General features: G+C 29.9%; 1 protein-coding gene across 2 annotated transcripts in view; it reads right to left on the bottom strand.

The window, feature by feature from the left end:
• Positions 1 to 1602: 1602 nt before the first annotated feature.
• LOC134700956 (MFS-type transporter SLC18B1-like) overlaps positions 1603 to 17684 on the bottom strand; it is a 29497-nt gene continuing 13415 nt past the window's right edge. For both annotated transcript variants that reach the window (XM_063562101.1, XM_063562100.1), the window contains exons 6-14: positions 15742 to 15810; positions 15139 to 15229; positions 10959 to 11104; positions 9791 to 9889; positions 8453 to 8556; positions 7547 to 7642; positions 5439 to 5513; positions 3946 to 4039; positions 1603 to 2744 (exon numbers count right to left, since the gene is read on the bottom strand). In XM_063562101.1, coding sequence (XP_063418171.1) covers positions 2565 to 2744; positions 3946 to 4039; positions 5439 to 5513; positions 7547 to 7642; positions 8453 to 8556; positions 9791 to 9889; positions 10959 to 11104; positions 15139 to 15229; positions 15742 to 15810 — 954 coding nt within the window. In that variant the 3' untranslated portion in view covers positions 1603 to 2564. The remainder of the gene's footprint in view (positions 2745 to 3945; positions 4040 to 5438; positions 5514 to 7546; positions 7643 to 8452; positions 8557 to 9790; positions 9890 to 10958; positions 11105 to 15138; positions 15230 to 15741; positions 15811 to 17684) is intronic.

Below are 17684 nucleotides of genomic sequence, written 5' to 3' on the forward strand. Positions count from 1 at the left end.
TCTATCCGCATTCTAATATAAAAAAAACAAAGAGGCTCTCAAGAGCCTGAATCGCTCACCTTAATTCTTTTGGTTAAATCTCTCATTAATGATTATTTTGGCTTTTCAATTTATTTAAATGTTTTTTGGATCGTCCTATTTTCTTCAAAAGCCAAAAAAATAATCATTTTCTCCTATGTTCTATTTTAGCCATAGGAGCTATGTTTCTTGACATACAAGGAAATAAAATATAAAATTTATACTAGATACTCTGAAACTCATTTAGGCTAAGTTTGGCTGAAATTGATACAGCAGTTTCAAAGGAGAAGATTTTTTAAAGTAAGTCAACATGATGAACAAATTGTGAAAAAAGTCTTTAAAGGGCAATAACTCCTTAAGGGGTCAATTGAAAATTTTGGTCAAATTGACTTAATTGAAGATCTTACTTTGCTGAACATTATTGCTTTTTACAGTTTATTTCTATCTATAATTATATTCAAGATAATAAACAAAAACAGCAAAATTTCCTTAAAATTATCAATTCAGGGGCAGCAACCCAACAACAGGTTGTCTGATTCATCTGAAAATTTCAGGGCAGATAGATCTTGACCTGATAAACAATATTACCTATGTCAGATTTGCTCTAAATGCTTTGGTTTTTGAGTTATAAGCCAAAAACTGCATTTGACCCCTATGTTCTATTTTTAGCAATGGCGACCATGTTTGTTGATAGATCATAACTTCGGATACAATTTACAAACAAGATACCCTAAGGAACATTCAGTTAAAGTTTGGAAGTATTTGGCCCAGTAGTTTCAGAGGAGAAGATTTTTGTAAAAGATTACTAAGATTTACGAAAAAATGGTTAAAAATTGACTATAAAGGGCAATAACTCCTAAAGGGGTCAACTGACCATTTCCGTCATGTTGACTTATTTGTAAATCTTACTTTGCTGAACATTATTCCTGTTTACAGTTTATCTCTATCTATAATAATATTCAAGATAATAACCAAAAACAGCAAAATTTCCTTAAAATTACCAATTCAGGGGCAGCAACCCAACAACGGGTTGTCTGATTCATCTGAAAATTTCAGGGTAGATAGATCTTGATCTGATAAACAATATTACCCCTGTCAGATTTGCTCTAAATGCTTTGGTGTTTGAGTTATAAGCCAAAAACTGCATTTGACCCCTATGTTCTATTTTTAGCAATGGCGACCATGTTTGTTGATAGATCAAAACTTCGGACACAATTTATAAATTAGATACCCTAAGGAACATTCAGTTAAAGTTTGAAAGTATTTGGCCCAGTAGTTTCAGAGAAGAAGATTCTTGAAATAGTTTACGACGACAGACGACGACAGACGACGACGACAGACGACGGACGACGACGGACGCCAAGTGATGGCATAAGCTCACTTGTCCCTTCGGAACAGGTGAGCTCAAAAACTTTCACAGTTAAATTTCTTTTATGATAGCTGTATGTGATTTTATAGCCATTGTTTAATGTATATAAGAGTAGAAAACAAGAAAAAGATTTTTGATCTGAGCGTAACTGATGAGTTTTATATATATTAAACATGCGTCTGGGGTTTCATATTACAGGTATTATAAGCCTGGTATCTATGATAATTAATCTTATGAATTTAATAACCTCCCTTTAACACATTCATAACAATGTAATACAAATATCAGATAGAACATTACCTTCCATGCATACATTTCACAAATATCAATGTATTACAAATATAGCATATCACATTTCTGTTCTCACAAACATTAAACAAAAATAGACAATATTAACATTCAAAAATACAGTATTTTAACTTTTCCTGAATTATAAATTAAATGTCCTACCTTTTGTCACGTAAGTATATATAAAAATAATGCTGAATTATTAGACCTTGGTCAATACAAATAAAATGAGGTATTGTCATGACACAATAATTCATAAGAGTTATCTGTTAAAATAATTACTGAATATATAAAATTACAAAATGCATAATTGCAAAAAAAGGTTAATGTTAAGAATGAGTATAATTTTATTTTAATTTTCATTTGATATTTTAGTTGATAATTTTTCATGTAATACTACTCAATCAAAATGAAATTTTGATGAAAGCCATGACATGCAGCCATAAACCAAACAGCATTGACGCTGCCAAAAATAAATATAATTTATGTATACAGATAAAGATTATGTTAACTTTCTAACCCCCCAGATGATATAGTTTATCTACCATTGACTTATCGATATTTGATTTTATTTATCACTGGATGTTTATGTTATTCTTTTTTTTTAGAAACTAAATTAAAACCTGTGAATCGGGCAGTTCAAGAAGAGATCCTAACAAGAACATAATGATGAATAACAGAGGACTTAGACAAATTAAAGTTGGTAAGAAAATGTTTGTTGCTTTAAGTGAATTGATCAGTAAAACTGATTCAATATGGCTGAAGGACATTGTGACCTTCAATATGGTAACAAAGGAAGATAACTCTAACTCAAACAATGTTAACCACAAACAATTGTGAAGAAAGACAATTGGCACTTAATAAATGTATCACAGATAAAGGCATATCATCAGGTCATTGTTACTGTAGTTTGTTTTTGTGGAGGATAAGTTGATAACATATCATGTTCATAATCCTGCGAATCATCAGCAAGTAGTGGTGTTGTTTCACTAATAACTGTGGTAGTCTTCCAGGAAGTTTGTCTACAACATCTGGTATCATACAGCCATGAAAATAACAGTAAAGGAACCTGTAAATATGAAATAAAACTCAGGTAATAACGCCTTTAACATTGCATATTATAAAGCCATGACAATGAATAATAGAAAGAAATTCACAATTTTGAGATCAAAGTATTGTAAAACTGTCTGCAGCACTGCACATCGACTAGACATGCAAATATAAATAGTAAAACAGACTGCAGCCCTGTATAACTGTTAACTACGCAAAAAAGTCATGTCTGCCCTACACTTTCTTGTAAAGGTTATCATAACTAAACAGTGCATCAGAAGTGCAATAAGCCTCTGTATTACATTGTTCATTTCTGCCATTGTTTGCTTGTTTATCACTCTATCCATTTTTTAAAGAAAATTAAATATTAAACATAAAGCAGGCTCATAGTTGTCTTGCATATTTTAGCTAGAGCCGCTTACAGGTGGTAGATGTCTCTGCTGGTGGACAATTTGTCCCAAAGGACACCATCTGCCCAGTAGCAAAGCATAAGGTGGTACATAACACTACAGGGAGATAACTCTGTAAAGTCAGCTAAACGTTTTAATTACGTTGTGTTGTTAAAGGAATATTAAGCTTCTCAATGATTAAAATTGGTGTTTGTCAAACTGCTATATAACCAGTGTAATTTTTCTGACAAAATGGTTGGTTCAAATTTTAGAAATTTTTAGTTTCGTTAAAGGGTCAAAGTAAATACTTTAACAGAATTTTATGAAAACTAAACGAGCCAAATTAATTTTAGTGAAAGTGTTGGATACCACCTTAAATTGCATGAACTTATGAAGACCTATTTCTACACATTAAAGGCCTACTTTTATATAAAGTTACTCAGATCCACATCTTAATTTCTAACACTGTCATACTTGACTCAAATGGTTAAATTGAAAAACAAATTATTTAATATTACTCATCTTTTTGCAACTGTCATACAAGTGAGAGGTTTACCTAGCTATAAAACTAGGTTCATCCACTATTTCCACTTTAGAAAATGCCTGTACCCAGTCAGAAATATGACAGTTGATATGTTTTTGAGATTTTGTTTTTGTCATTTTATTAGGGACTTTTCGTCCAGTCATTTGTCATTTATTTTTTAATTTAAAATCCACCATAGAAGGATGAAGATACCTAGTCCTAAATTCTGTTGAAATAGAATAGATGCCCTGAGCATTGTTATTTTTGTGATATCATTGTCAGGAAAGTGTACATTTAGATATACTCACCATAAATAAACATGCTCCTGCTGTTATAGTACAACAAAATGGAAAACCATAAATATCTAGCAATGTACCACCAATTGTTGGTCCCAGAAAATCTCTGCAATGATAATGATAATGTCTAATAAAAATAACTGTAAATTTTTGTTTGCATTTATTTTTGATTTTTTTAGTAATGAACCAACTTACTTGATTCATTATTGCTTTTGGGAAAAAAATGTTATAAACCGATCTTGTCACAATTTTAACAGTATTACTAATATCACAAAATGTTTAAAAGAAAAGGATTAGAAATACATAACCAATCTTTAAGACTACACTACAGTTTGATGGCCCAAAAAATACACGAAACTTATAAAATACTGTGAAAAATGCATGCTGTATTAAAATTAATCTTTAAAAGGGCTTTTAATAATGAAAATAATTAAAAGACTTATTAAAATAAGTTTTATGCATTAGTGGTATAGGTTCACTTCATAGATACATTATTTTACCAACACCCTAGCAATAATGCATGAGCATTGTTATTTTAAGTATTAAATCATATTTTGTTTTTTAGCAGAGATATTGTTCAATACATTTGGTGCTCTCTGTAAACACTTTGACAAGTAGAACATTGACCATAGCTATGTCATCAATCAGAATTAGGTTTTTGGTACGAGTGGGTATTAATTAATACATTTTAGACCCTCTGTAATCACTTAAAGGTAAGGCATGACTAGGTTCCTTATGTTGTAACTACAATCCCATTCCCTTTTCACATTTTTTGACCAACCTTATTATACTAGTTACCGAGTTTGTACTAACATTAGCAACACGACGATTGCTACATGTTGAGCACCCTTCTAGAGCCTCTGAGATCCCCCAGTTTTTGATGGAGTTTGTGTTGCTAAGTCTGTAGTTTTCTTTGTTGTGTTCTATGTACTATTATTTTTCTATTTGTCTTTTTTGTTTTTAGCCTAAGCATTGTCAGTTTATTTTTTATCTATGCGTTTTACTGTCCCTTGGGCATATTTCACCCTTCCTTTTCTCAACAGATAAAAATTTGGTTTCAGTAAGGAGTGGTGTTTTTCACTACATTCTTTGCCCTAAGTCATTACAATATAATATTTATAATGCTTCATCAGTGGGATTTTTTTCTACATTCGTTTCCTTCTGTCATCACAATGAAACATTAACATTACTATTTCATTGATAGGTTAAGAGTTGGATCTAATTATCATTGACATTGGTTGTTTCCTGTATTTTTAGCATTGCTATTCCAGTTCACATTGTTATCCACATGCGTTACTTGCCTTTACATGATTTTAATATCAAGTAAAACTATGAATAACACAAATTAGAATGCAATGTGTTCTACGCCTCTGTGTGAGATGGAAGACAGAATGTCAGTAACATACAGAAATCATTATAGAGTAAGCATGCTAAAATTGTAATTGCAATCCCATTCAACCAATGCATATGTCAAGGTGCTTTATGATAATTAGCATTTAACTTACCCTATAGCGTACATTGATCCCCACAAACCTGCTACAATACCATACATTCCTAAATCATCATCGAATCCTAGCTCTCTGAAAAAATATTCCATTTGTTAAACCAGTATCACGTCATGTGGTATTGTTACACATTATAACAGTCATACTACCTCAAATATTAGAAGGTTAATTTTAATTTGCCATATAAATCAGCAAAGGCTTATTTTTTATTAAATGTAATTATCTATAAGAAAGATAAGATGACCATAAAAATAGCACTAACAAAAAATGTACTTATGCTGTTTGACAATTTACACATACTGTTTTTGCCATAACCCTGGATTTCAAAGTAATTGGAACAAATCAAAACTGATTGGGAAAGTACATTGTTATTCAGTTTTTTTCTGGTGTTGGTATGAAATTAAGTCAGGGTTGGAATGTGGCTGAAGCTCCAATTGGCATTGCATGTTGGGTTTTAATATTGCAAATACTGTCTACTAAAAGAGGGACGAAAGACACCAAAGGGACAGTCAAACTCATAAATCTAAAACAAACTGACAACGCCATGGCTAAAAATGAAAAAGACAAACAGAAAAACAATAGTACACATGACACAACATAAAAAACTAAAGAATAAACAACACGAACCCCACCAAAAACTAGGGGTGATCTCAGGTGCTCCGGAAGGGTAGGCAGATCCTGCTCCACATGCGGCACCCGTCGTGTTGCTTATGTGATTACAAATCCGGTAAATAGTCTAATTCGGTAGGTCAAATTCATGAAAGGGAAGGGGATTGTAGTTACGACGTAAGGAACATATCCGATATCATTTGTGAAACGGTTATTCCATAACGGTCAACCAACTCGTGATGGCGTCCGTAAAATTTACGAAGGGATGATTTCAACTTCACCATTTGGAACTCTTGGTTTAATAGCTTCCTTGTGAGCAGTAACCCTCTATCAAGAAACTCATGATAGGAAATGCAAGCACGGGAATATCGTATCAATTGGGAGATATATACCCCGTATGCAGGTGCTGCTGGAATGTTGCTACTTAGAAATGGAAAGTTCACAATTGGAAAGCTGAAATCATCTCTTTTGTTGTAAAGTTTTGTCTTCAACCGACCCTCATTGTCAATTTCTAGATGTAAGTCAAGATATGAAGCCGACTTAACTGTATCTGTAGTATCCTTTATCTCCAATTCGATGGGATAGATGCGATCCACATAGTCACCAAATTTTGAATTGTTTAGTGAAAGAACGTCATCTATATAGTGGAAAGCTATCTCAACGCATAATCCAGTGTCAAAAAAACTTAAGTAGATGTTCAAAATCGCTTACAAGTTCAAATAGATCACTGTTTAACTCCTAACTAAATATTAGGCTGTTCTGTTTAGTGGATTTTCAGAAATTTCTGTTAAGTACTTTATATTTACTGAAAGCTAGTCTAAAGCAATTACACAATAAAGTCATCATAATTTATCAGAAAGACTATCTGAAATTGACACATCATTTGACTGATAGTCTTTGCTCCAACTCACTAGCAATATGGTTTGGCAATCTTAGATCTTGAAGTACCAGAGTATTAATGTGTTTCTAATTTGTAGTTGTGTCACATCCTTGTTGTGACATTTTCACTGAATGTTGATTTGTATTGTAGTTGATGTATGCATAGTAAGAGATGCTATTGCTTACAAAGTAAACACATCAAAATATGATTCCCCTTTCAAATTTTGTTAGTAACCTTTATTTACACATCTGATCAGTTACTATTGGCATGAAAATACGGATTTTTTGTGTTATTAAAATTTGCCGTTACAAAATATTAGAAATTATTATAAATTCAGGAATGTATCTCCCTCATGCAAAGCTCTGATTCCTTTAACGAATTTGGCTATACTTTTTGGACCTTTTGGATTATAGCTCTTCATCTTTTATATAAGCTTTGGATTTCAAATATTTTGGCCATGAGCATCACTGAAGAGACATGTATTGTCGAAACGTGCATCTGGTGCATCAAAATTGGTACCGTTGATTTTATTACTGTAACAATTGTCTTAATTCTAATAACAATGAAAAATAACAAATAAAACTTTGTGTACTTCAACTATGTTGATATATATACTTACTCTGCTATGCTAACATAAATATCAAACGTTGGTATCAGTGCTAAACTGGACCCAATGCCAAGTACAATGAGGGATACAATGTTTAACCATAGCTGGCTACAAAATATAAATTAGGACATAATGCAAAACTGGACAAAACTTCATTACAATCTTAAATGCATTGTTAACACGCAGCTGTCTTAATAAGCAATACATATTCATTATTTGTATATGTCTTTATACTCCTTTTATTATATGTATGTTAACATTATATTTATGTTAATATTATAACAACTGCAAACTGTCATATCAACATTTTTTATATATTGCAACTGAAGTTATTTTTTTTTGTACATGCTTAATTTCAGAATCATTTTATGTAACATACATTCAAAGTATTTCATTTTACTTTTTCATGAGATTCACAGTTACTTATTGTATAACATAGCTGATACCTTCTGTGTATGTAAAGTTAATGGCTTGTAAATGTTGATTTAAAATCAGGTCTTGTATCCAAGCTTTATTAAAAAGAACATGACAACTGTTTGCTTTACTGCATGACTGTTGGGAAAATATTTTCATGATTCTTACGAATTTTGTCAGATGATGATACATATTTATTAATCTTGTATTCTTTTATACATTAATTAGTCTGTTAGTTTTCACGTTTGAATTGTTTTATATATTTGTCATTTCGTGGCATTTTATAGCTGACAATGCACTATGGGCTTTGCTCATTGTTGAAGACTGTTAAGTGACCTATACATGTTAACTTCTGTGTCATTTGATTTCTTGTGGATAGTTGTCTCATTGGCAAATTAACATACCACATGTTATTTTTCATATTATGTCTTTCAATCAGTTTTTGATGTATCTATAAAATAGAAGCAACTTATAAATCTGACAAACAATAATAAATCAACTCACTCATCTAATAAATCTCTAAGTCCAAGTAATTCTGAAGGACCCAATAACAGCATACCAACAGCAGAAATAATAAAACCTGGTATCAATACTCCACGATTATCTGGCTGAAAAGAAAAGACAAAACAGGTTGTAAAAGTTCATAAAAACTATTAGTTACATATTGTGTTAGTGACCTAATATGATACAGACAGGGTTAGTAAATTCTGTATGGGGTGAGAGCGAAGCTCGAACCCCATATGGAATTTACTTACCATGTATGTATCATATTAGGTCACTAACACACTTTTTAACGAATTCATCTTACAGACTATCTTTATTTGTTGAATTTAGACTAAAGTTGTCTTATTTACTATCATAACACATCTTCCTATTTCTGTACTAAAGTGTTCAAGTGTTCAATTTTAATCTTCTTTCATTGGTCTGCACCAAACGTCTAATGTAAACGATTATTTTTTATTATCAACAACCTTAACAATATTAAACAACAGAACTTTAATAGTTTTAAATAATCAAACAGTGTCCAAATCGTAAATCTGCAACTATCTGTGTATTGAAATAAGCCCCGCCTCCCTACTAACCTAATATTGAATATACATGGTCTCCACGAGGTTGCTTTTAACCAATCATATTCCTAGAAATGTATAGGAGGTAAGATAAAATGTCCTTCATTGAATATAATCTATCAAGTACCTTTTGTACATTATTTGATTGCTTTTCAATGCTAAATTTTTAATAAGAAATAAATAACCTTCCACAAATTCAAAGAACCATCAAGTTATTTGTGATTCAATGACATAATATACTTTCATATGTACCTTATACTTCTCAAGCTGTAAATGACATGATGACATACAGTATCTACTGATGCATTGTAGTTTAGTCCAACTTTAGTTAACAGATATATCCAGTTGTATATGACATAATCACAAAACTAACCTACTAATTTATCACAGATCTATATATATGTAATGATATTACATACCTACCAATAGTAAAATCACAAAAATACTGAACTCCAAGGAAAAGTTCAGAACAAAAAGTCCTTATTTAAATGACAAAATCAAAAGCCCAAACACATCAAACAAATGGTCAACAACTGTCATACTCCAAACCTGGCACAGGCATTTTCATATGAAAAAAATGGTTGACTGAAGCGGGGTTTTAAAGCCAGCCAAACCTCTCACTTGTATGTCAGTCGCATCAAATTCCAATGCATTGTAAATTCATCCAGCTTCAGGTGAGAAAATAACATAACAGATATATCAATTTATCACAAATCTATCAATATATCACAAATCTATATAGTTGTATAGTAACATAATGATATATCATACCTACCAATTTATCACAAATCCATCCAGCTATAGGTGACATAATGGCATAAAATGCTGCCATCAGCAAAAATAGCAGACCTATGATATCAGCTTCTAAATTGAACTGAAATATACAATTTTGACAATAATTCTAACTGAAAAACAAACAACCAAAATCTAAATTAGGTGTTGAGTTTTTAAAAACAATTCCAAGATCTTGCTTATCATTTAAAATTTCCAATAAAATAAATAAATTTTGACAATTTTATGTTCAAAACTTATGTATTTAATGATTCTTCTTTATATTTGTTGGTACTCATATAAAATGTACAAATGGAACACGAAAAATTAATAAGTTTCTTTCAAGCTATTATAGATTCAAGAGTGAATGAAGAAAATATGAAAAATTTTCAATTTTTTTTATTCTAAAGCCAGAACTTTAAGAAGACAATTCAGTAATAAAAATTTGGTAAATTTAAACAATGGTATTCTTGAAATTGTCTAGATTTATTTGACTTTTCTTCAGTCCATTTTTTGTTATGAAGCCCTACATGTTTTCAAAAGAACATATACATATTTGGATTTCACATATATTGTCCAGATGACAATCATTCAAAAAAATCACAATATTTATTGCCAATATATATATTTGTTTTTTTCTAAATATATGTTTGCTCAAAAAAGTTAAGCAACACAAATTGTGAATAAGAATATAAAATTTAGCAAAGATCAAGAATTATCTTTTAAGTTTGTGTTTTCTTGATTTTCAATCATTTGTGCATCAAAAATTCTACAGTTGTATTGGTCAAACTTCAGACAGTTTCACTGTTTGAAAACTTTAAGTGACAGACCCAAAATTAAAATCACAATATTAACATTTTATGGCATGTAAATGTTCCTTAAATATGCATATTACACAAACAATTGACAAAATGGTGATTCTGATCGCATTTCTCTTTCACACATAATTTGTTTTACATTGAAAAGAGAATTTTCTGCACAGATATGAGCCCTTAAAGTTTGATCCTAATAATACAAACAGAAGTGTTGGAATACTATTTTTGAGTAGTATATTACAAATAACTCCAAAAAACAAATTTCAATGTTTACAGAGGGACTATAAACACCAGATTAGGGACAAAAGGTGATTATTGGTGATGACAACAGCTGAAAATAAAAATAAGAAAACTTACAGAGCCACTCAGATGTGGTTCTAGTGTTGGGTCCAGAATGGAATAAATCATGGCAGCCACTAATGTTGAGAAACTATTAATAATGGTCTTGGGAGACTTCATCATCACCCAAAATGATATCTTAGAACTGGAAGACTTTTCAACAACTGTAAATAATAAATATTCATAGATTTACTACTACATACAAACGTTTATCATTTTAATTTTTTAAATAAATGTAGAAGCATCTACATGGTTGCATGAAAATGTGTTTTGTGATCCTTAGGACAGACAAGTGTTGTCTTAAGGATGTTAGCTAGGTTTTTTTACTCTGAAATATATTTGGAATCCTCTCTTTTTAAGTTCTGTTACTGTACACCGACTAATTATTTCGTGAGTGATTAATTTTTTGCGTCTTTCAGAAGTAGAAAAGAACCCAAACTGTAATCGTCATGAATATGTTTAATTTGGATCTTTCCTTTTGATAGAACCTCATGTAAATGAGAACACTGTGATACTAAATTGCCACAATATTGACTAGAAAAAGCTATTAAAATGCGCCATAATGTATCCACAAAAAATAAGTTGGTTTACAATTTCAGTATTGTTAAATATTATTTATATACTACAGTACTTGCAACCTTAGGCGTTACTATTTCAGCGATCAATCAGCGGTCATCGATCAGTCACCGATCAGTCAAGTTCGCGTCAAACTGACGTCCGCATTCCGTCAGACTTATAGTAAAAGTAATTGACTGATCGGACTGATCGGACGGATAGAACCGATCGACCTTGATGACGGATTGACCTGTAATAGGTCACATGATAAACTAACACAAATTACGGAATCTTAATTTCGTTTTGTTTAATTAAAATGGCGCCTAGTGAAAATCAAACATTCAATGATCATGATGATACATTTTGCTTTAATAATAATAATTTAGCAAAGTTTTATTGAAAAGAAATGTACAGATAAAACCTAACATAAATATATTATTATTAAAGAATGGTCTTTTTGTTTTATTTAAGTTATATATTTTCAAACCCGGCGGGTTTTAAAACGGTGTCTACATCGCGATTTTGCTTTTATTATTTTCCAAACATACTCAGGAAAAGCAAAATGAAAGGATCAGTTAAAATTTTTGTATCCTAATCATGATAAAATTCTTTATTTTTATTTTATCATAATCAAGGACTTTTTATATTCCTGTCACAATCGAAGTCTATAAAATTTTAAAAAAAGGAGACTAATTTTGGATATTTTAATTAACGCGAATAAAATTTAAGTAAGATTTATCTGACACTCTTAATTTCATGAAAAAAAATTATTCTAAACTTGTAAAAAGTACAAAAATCCAATGGCGGTCAATAATTTTTAGTAAAGGAAGAAATATTTGCATTTCAGCAAACACATACAAAAATTTAATATCTTTTTCCTTAAAGTAAGCATATTTTATGAAGAACAGCCAATCTTGATGTACAAAAAGTACTGAAATGATATGACGGTTAATAATGTGTATCAAAATAAATCAATAACTGCATTCTTATTCCACAAAAATAAAAGTTTAAGTATTTCAATTCTCATTATATCTCAATTCTGATAAGAAAACTTGTCTCAAGATGGTAAAAATAACTGATTTCAAATAAAATAGCATCAATTCTAATAAAAAGAAGACTAATTTTGGTTATTTTAAACACAACGAATAACATTTTAGTATAAGTTCTCTGACACTCTTTTAATTTCATTAAAAAAAAGCTATTCTAAACTCTAAAAAATACAAAAATCTAATGGCGGTCAATAATTGTTAGTAAAGTGAAGAAATATTTGCATTTTAGGCAACGCGTACAAAAATTTAATCTCTTTTTCCTTAAAGTAAGCATATTTTATGAAGAACAGCCAATCTTGATGTACAAAAAGTATTGAAATCATATGACGGTTAATAATTTGTATCAAAATAAATCAACAACTGGATTCTTATTCAACAAAAACAAAAGTTTAAGTATTTAAATTCTCAGTATATCTTAATTCTGATTAGATGACTAATGTCTCAAGATGGTAAAAATGACTGATTTCAAATGAAATAGCTTTATTTTTTAATAAAAAGAAGACTAATTTTGGTTATTTTAAACAACGCGAATAACATTTAAGTATGATTTCTCTGACACTCTTTAAATTTCATGAAAAAAAACTATACTAATCTATAAAAAGTACAAAAATCCAATGGCGGTCAATAATTTTTAGTAAAATGATGAAATATTTGCATTTTAGGCAACGCATACAAAAATTTAATATCTTTTTCCTTAAAGTAGGCATATTTTATGAAGAGCAGCTAATCTTGATGTTCAAAAAGTACTGAAATCATATGACGGTTAATAATTTGTATCAAAATAAATCAACAACTGCATTCTTATTCAACAAAAATAAAAGTTTAAGTATTTAAATTCTCAGTATATCTTAATTTTGATTAGATGACTTGTCTCAAGATGGTAAAAATGACTGATTTCAAATGAAATAGCTTCATTTTTGATAAAAAGAAGACTAATTTTGGTTATTTTAAACAATGCAAATTAAGTTTTAGTATGATTTCTCTGACACTTTTTTAATTTCATGAAAAAAAACTATTCTGAACTAAAAAAAATACAAAAATCCAATGGTGGTGAATAATTTTTAGTAAAGTGTAGAAATATTTGCATTTTAGGCAATGCATACAAAAATGTAATATCTTTTTCCTTAAAGTAGGCATATTTTAGGAAGAACCGCCAACCTAGTTGTACAAAAATTACTGAAATCATATGAGGGTTAATAATTTGTATCAAAATAAATCAACAACTGAATTCTTATTCAACAAAAATTAAAGTGTAATTTCTAATAAGAAGACTTGTCTCAAAATTGTAAAAATAACTAATTTTAAATAAAAAAGCATCATTTTTAATAAAAAGAATACTAATTTTAGTTATTTTAAACCATGGACATAAAATTTAAGTATGATTTCTATGACACTCTTTTAATTTCATGAAAAAAAACCACTATTTTAAACTTTAAAAAGTACAAAAAATCAAATGGCGGTCAATAATTTTTAGAATAAAGAAGAAAAATTTGCATTTCAGGCAACGCATACTAAAATTTAATAATTTTTTCCTTAAAGTAAACATACATGTATTTTATGAAGAACAGCCAATCTTGATGTACAAAAAGTACTGAAATGATATGACGGTTAATAATGTGTATCAAAATAAACCAATAACTGCATTCTTATTCCACAAAAATAAAAGTTTAATTATTTTAATTCTTATTATCTCAATTCTAATGAAAATATTTATCTCGAGTTGTTTGGAATAACTGATTTCAAATAAAACAGTGTCTTTTTTAAATAAAAGAGAGTTTTTTGGTAGTTTTAAACAATGCACATAAATTTTAAATATGATTTCTTTTAATTCTTTTAATCTTATGAAAAACGACCTTTTCTAAACTATACAAAGATCAAAACTCCAATGGCGGATTATCGGCATTTTCGTAGGTAGAAGTTAATGTTAACTGAGACATATAATACTATTATGTATTATATATGTTTCTATCTAATGTTTACAATTTTTAAACTATTAATCAACACAAACAATTTAACGCTTTAATCAAGAACCAATATAACTGTTATACTATTTTTACTTTTTTATTGCAACCAAATTAACGGGTAAATTATGGTGTTTTCGTCTAGGTCCGCGTTCATAGTTCGTAAACAATGTTGAGTTCGGTTTACATAAGAATTTGAAATATATATGTATCCGTCCGATCCGTGCATAAATTTGATTTACTGATCGATCGATGACCGTTATCACGGTAACTCTCACATAGGTTATCTGACTTATCTGACGGATCCTATGGGTCACCGATCACCGATCAGTAATCGATCAGTCAAACATCCGTCACAGATCATTCACCGATCAGTCAAGTTCACGTCAAACAGTAACGCCTAAGGTTGCAAGTACTGTATCAGTTACTAATACATTCCTATCTTTTTTTTTAATTGGAAACAAAGTCGCATTACAATTAATGGTCTATTCACCTGCTAATTCCTTTGTTTGTAATTTGCTTTTTAAATCAAGATGTGATATAAGATGTGGTATGATAAAAAAAAAACTGAAATCAATTTATAAATTCAAAATTTCTACCTGTATCTTTAAAAAGCATAGTATGATTTCTTACCTCTATCTACTGGAATCAACCAAAAATTAAATGGGACACAGAGAAACATGATAGCACCAACTACAGCAAATGGCATGATAAAACCTCCACTCTAAGAAAACAAAATAAAATGTGAAGGACAACAATGTTCTAAAGAAGAGAATCATAAATGATAACGGCAAAAAGTTAAATAAAAAAATATCCAATCTTAAGGGAAAATTCTAAATGGAAAGTTCCTAAGCAGCAAAATGGCAAAATCAAAAGCTCAAACACATCAAATGAATGGATAACATGTTAGACCCCTGTTTATGTTAGGGTTCTTGTTGCTAAGTCTTCAGTTTTCTGTGTTATGTCTTGTGAACTTTTATTTGTCTGTTTGACTTTTTTTTATTTTTTAGCCATTGTGTTACGTTGTCAGTTTATTTTCAATCTATGAGTTTGACTGTCTTAGTCCAACAATGGGTCTTCATTGCAGCATACAAATTTATGAATATACATTCATATGTTTTAATTAAATCATGAGTAACTTTTCAATTTGAATGAAGACAATTGTGAAAATAAGTGCCCTTTAAAAATCATCATTTTAACAGTTATTAGTAAAAAAAATATATGGAAAAAACTTACACCATACAGAAATCCTCCTATAGCAGGACCAGACATAAAGCCAACTCCAACAAATACCTCTGTTATACCCTGAAATAGATATTTATACCAAATAAATTACTATTATGATACTACAAACAAAATCTAATTCAGTTTATTCGTACAATAATATAGCTTACACACACTGTAATTCAGTTTACATAATAAAACAGCCATACACTGTAATTCAGTTAACACAATAATTCAGCCATACCCTGTAATCAGTTAATAATCCCCATTTCATTCTAAATGCTAGGTACATTACTTGCAACATTAAATTTAGCACTTTCTTCATTTGGGAATGTGGGATTTTTACACTGTTCATATATCTTTCATCTTCGATTGCATCACTCCGCTTTTCAAAAATATGGGATTGTTTATGAATATTTTTATGTATAAGATATAAAAAGTAAAATTACACAAATACTGAATTCTGAGGAAATTCAAAATGGAAAGTCTCTTATCAAATGGAAAAATTAAAAACTCAAACACATCACACAAAGTGATTACAACTGTCATATTCCTGACTTGGTACAGTATGTTTTATAATTGAAATATCATGTATATTATGGTTTCTTTTCTTTTCTGAAATTGTACTTCATGTAGCAAAAAGTAAAATCACAAAAATACTGAACTCAGAGGAAAATCAATTTGGAAAGTCCATAATCACATGGCAAAATCAAAAAAACAAAACGCATTAAAACGATTGGACAAAAACTGTCATATTCCTGACTTGGTACAAGCATTTTCAAATGTAGAAAATTGTGGATTAAACCTGGTTCTATAGCGCTAACCCTCTCACTTTAATAACAGTCTCATCAAATTCCGCTACATTCCCTACTGAAAATGTACTTGGGATTCCAGTGGGATACCATTGGGATTCACTTGAATCCCAGTGGGAGAAAAAAATCCAGTGGAATCCCACTGGAATGTTTTGGAGTGTCAGTGGAATCCCAATGGGAAGTTTATCCCGATGGTATCTCAGTGGCATTTCCACTGGATTATTTCTATATTTTCCAGTGGAAATTTGTACTTTGTCATTCCTAATTATCCCACTGGAATTTGGACATGTGTCTTTTATAAATATATAATTCCAGTGGGATGTTGGACTTGTAGAATTTTCATTATAAAAAATTTCAATGAATTTAGCTGATAATTAAATGATGATGGACCTGAAAAATGTTATGTGTTGCTATTTATATGTGTACATTTAAACATGTATAAAGTGACTAGAATATATATACTTATTTCACTAACAGTATTTAAGACAATTTAATTTTGAATTTTTCAACAAAGGAGTTGCAGGTAATTAAAATTTATTTATTTTCAAGTACAATTAATTATTAAGTCTATCTCTATATTTAGTTAAGTATTATATCATGATTATACACAAATATTATTTCCAAGCAGTCTCTTTCTTATCAATTAGTAATAGAAATGTTATGTGCCAATCTGTTTTCAATTTGCCTCTGTGAAATGGACAGGAAATGATATGTACACACTCAATGGAGCCCAATGAAGGAGACCACATGTCTTTGTATATTTCTCTTAAATTTCTACAGTTCAAAATATAAAAATAATAGATAAAAGTTGGTAAATATCATTTATTTATTATAATATATATAAGATATTTAAGATTTAGGTAATTTAATAGTATGATTAGGAAAACATTGCAAGGAATCAAACAACTCCCTATAGATACAACCCCAACACTGGTCAGATTCAAAATTTGAACTTGCAGCCATTACAAGAAAAGATGTCTTATTTATCTTGACCAAAATATGAATTTTACCATGGATGTAGAGTTGTGGACTAAAATTTAAAAGAGCAAAAGTTATATTCTATTGATATTAAAAAGTGAAGATGTATTTTTTTGATGACATGACTATTGGATTTGTGAAGATTGATGTTTTCATATTTTTTGG

The sequence above is a fragment of the Mytilus trossulus genome, unplaced genomic scaffold, assembly GCF_036588685.1.
Source record: "Mytilus trossulus isolate FHL-02 unplaced genomic scaffold, PNRI_Mtr1.1.1.hap1 h1tg000210l__unscaffolded, whole genome shotgun sequence".
Lineage (NCBI taxonomy): Eukaryota > Metazoa > Mollusca > Bivalvia > Mytilida > Mytilidae > Mytilus > Mytilus trossulus.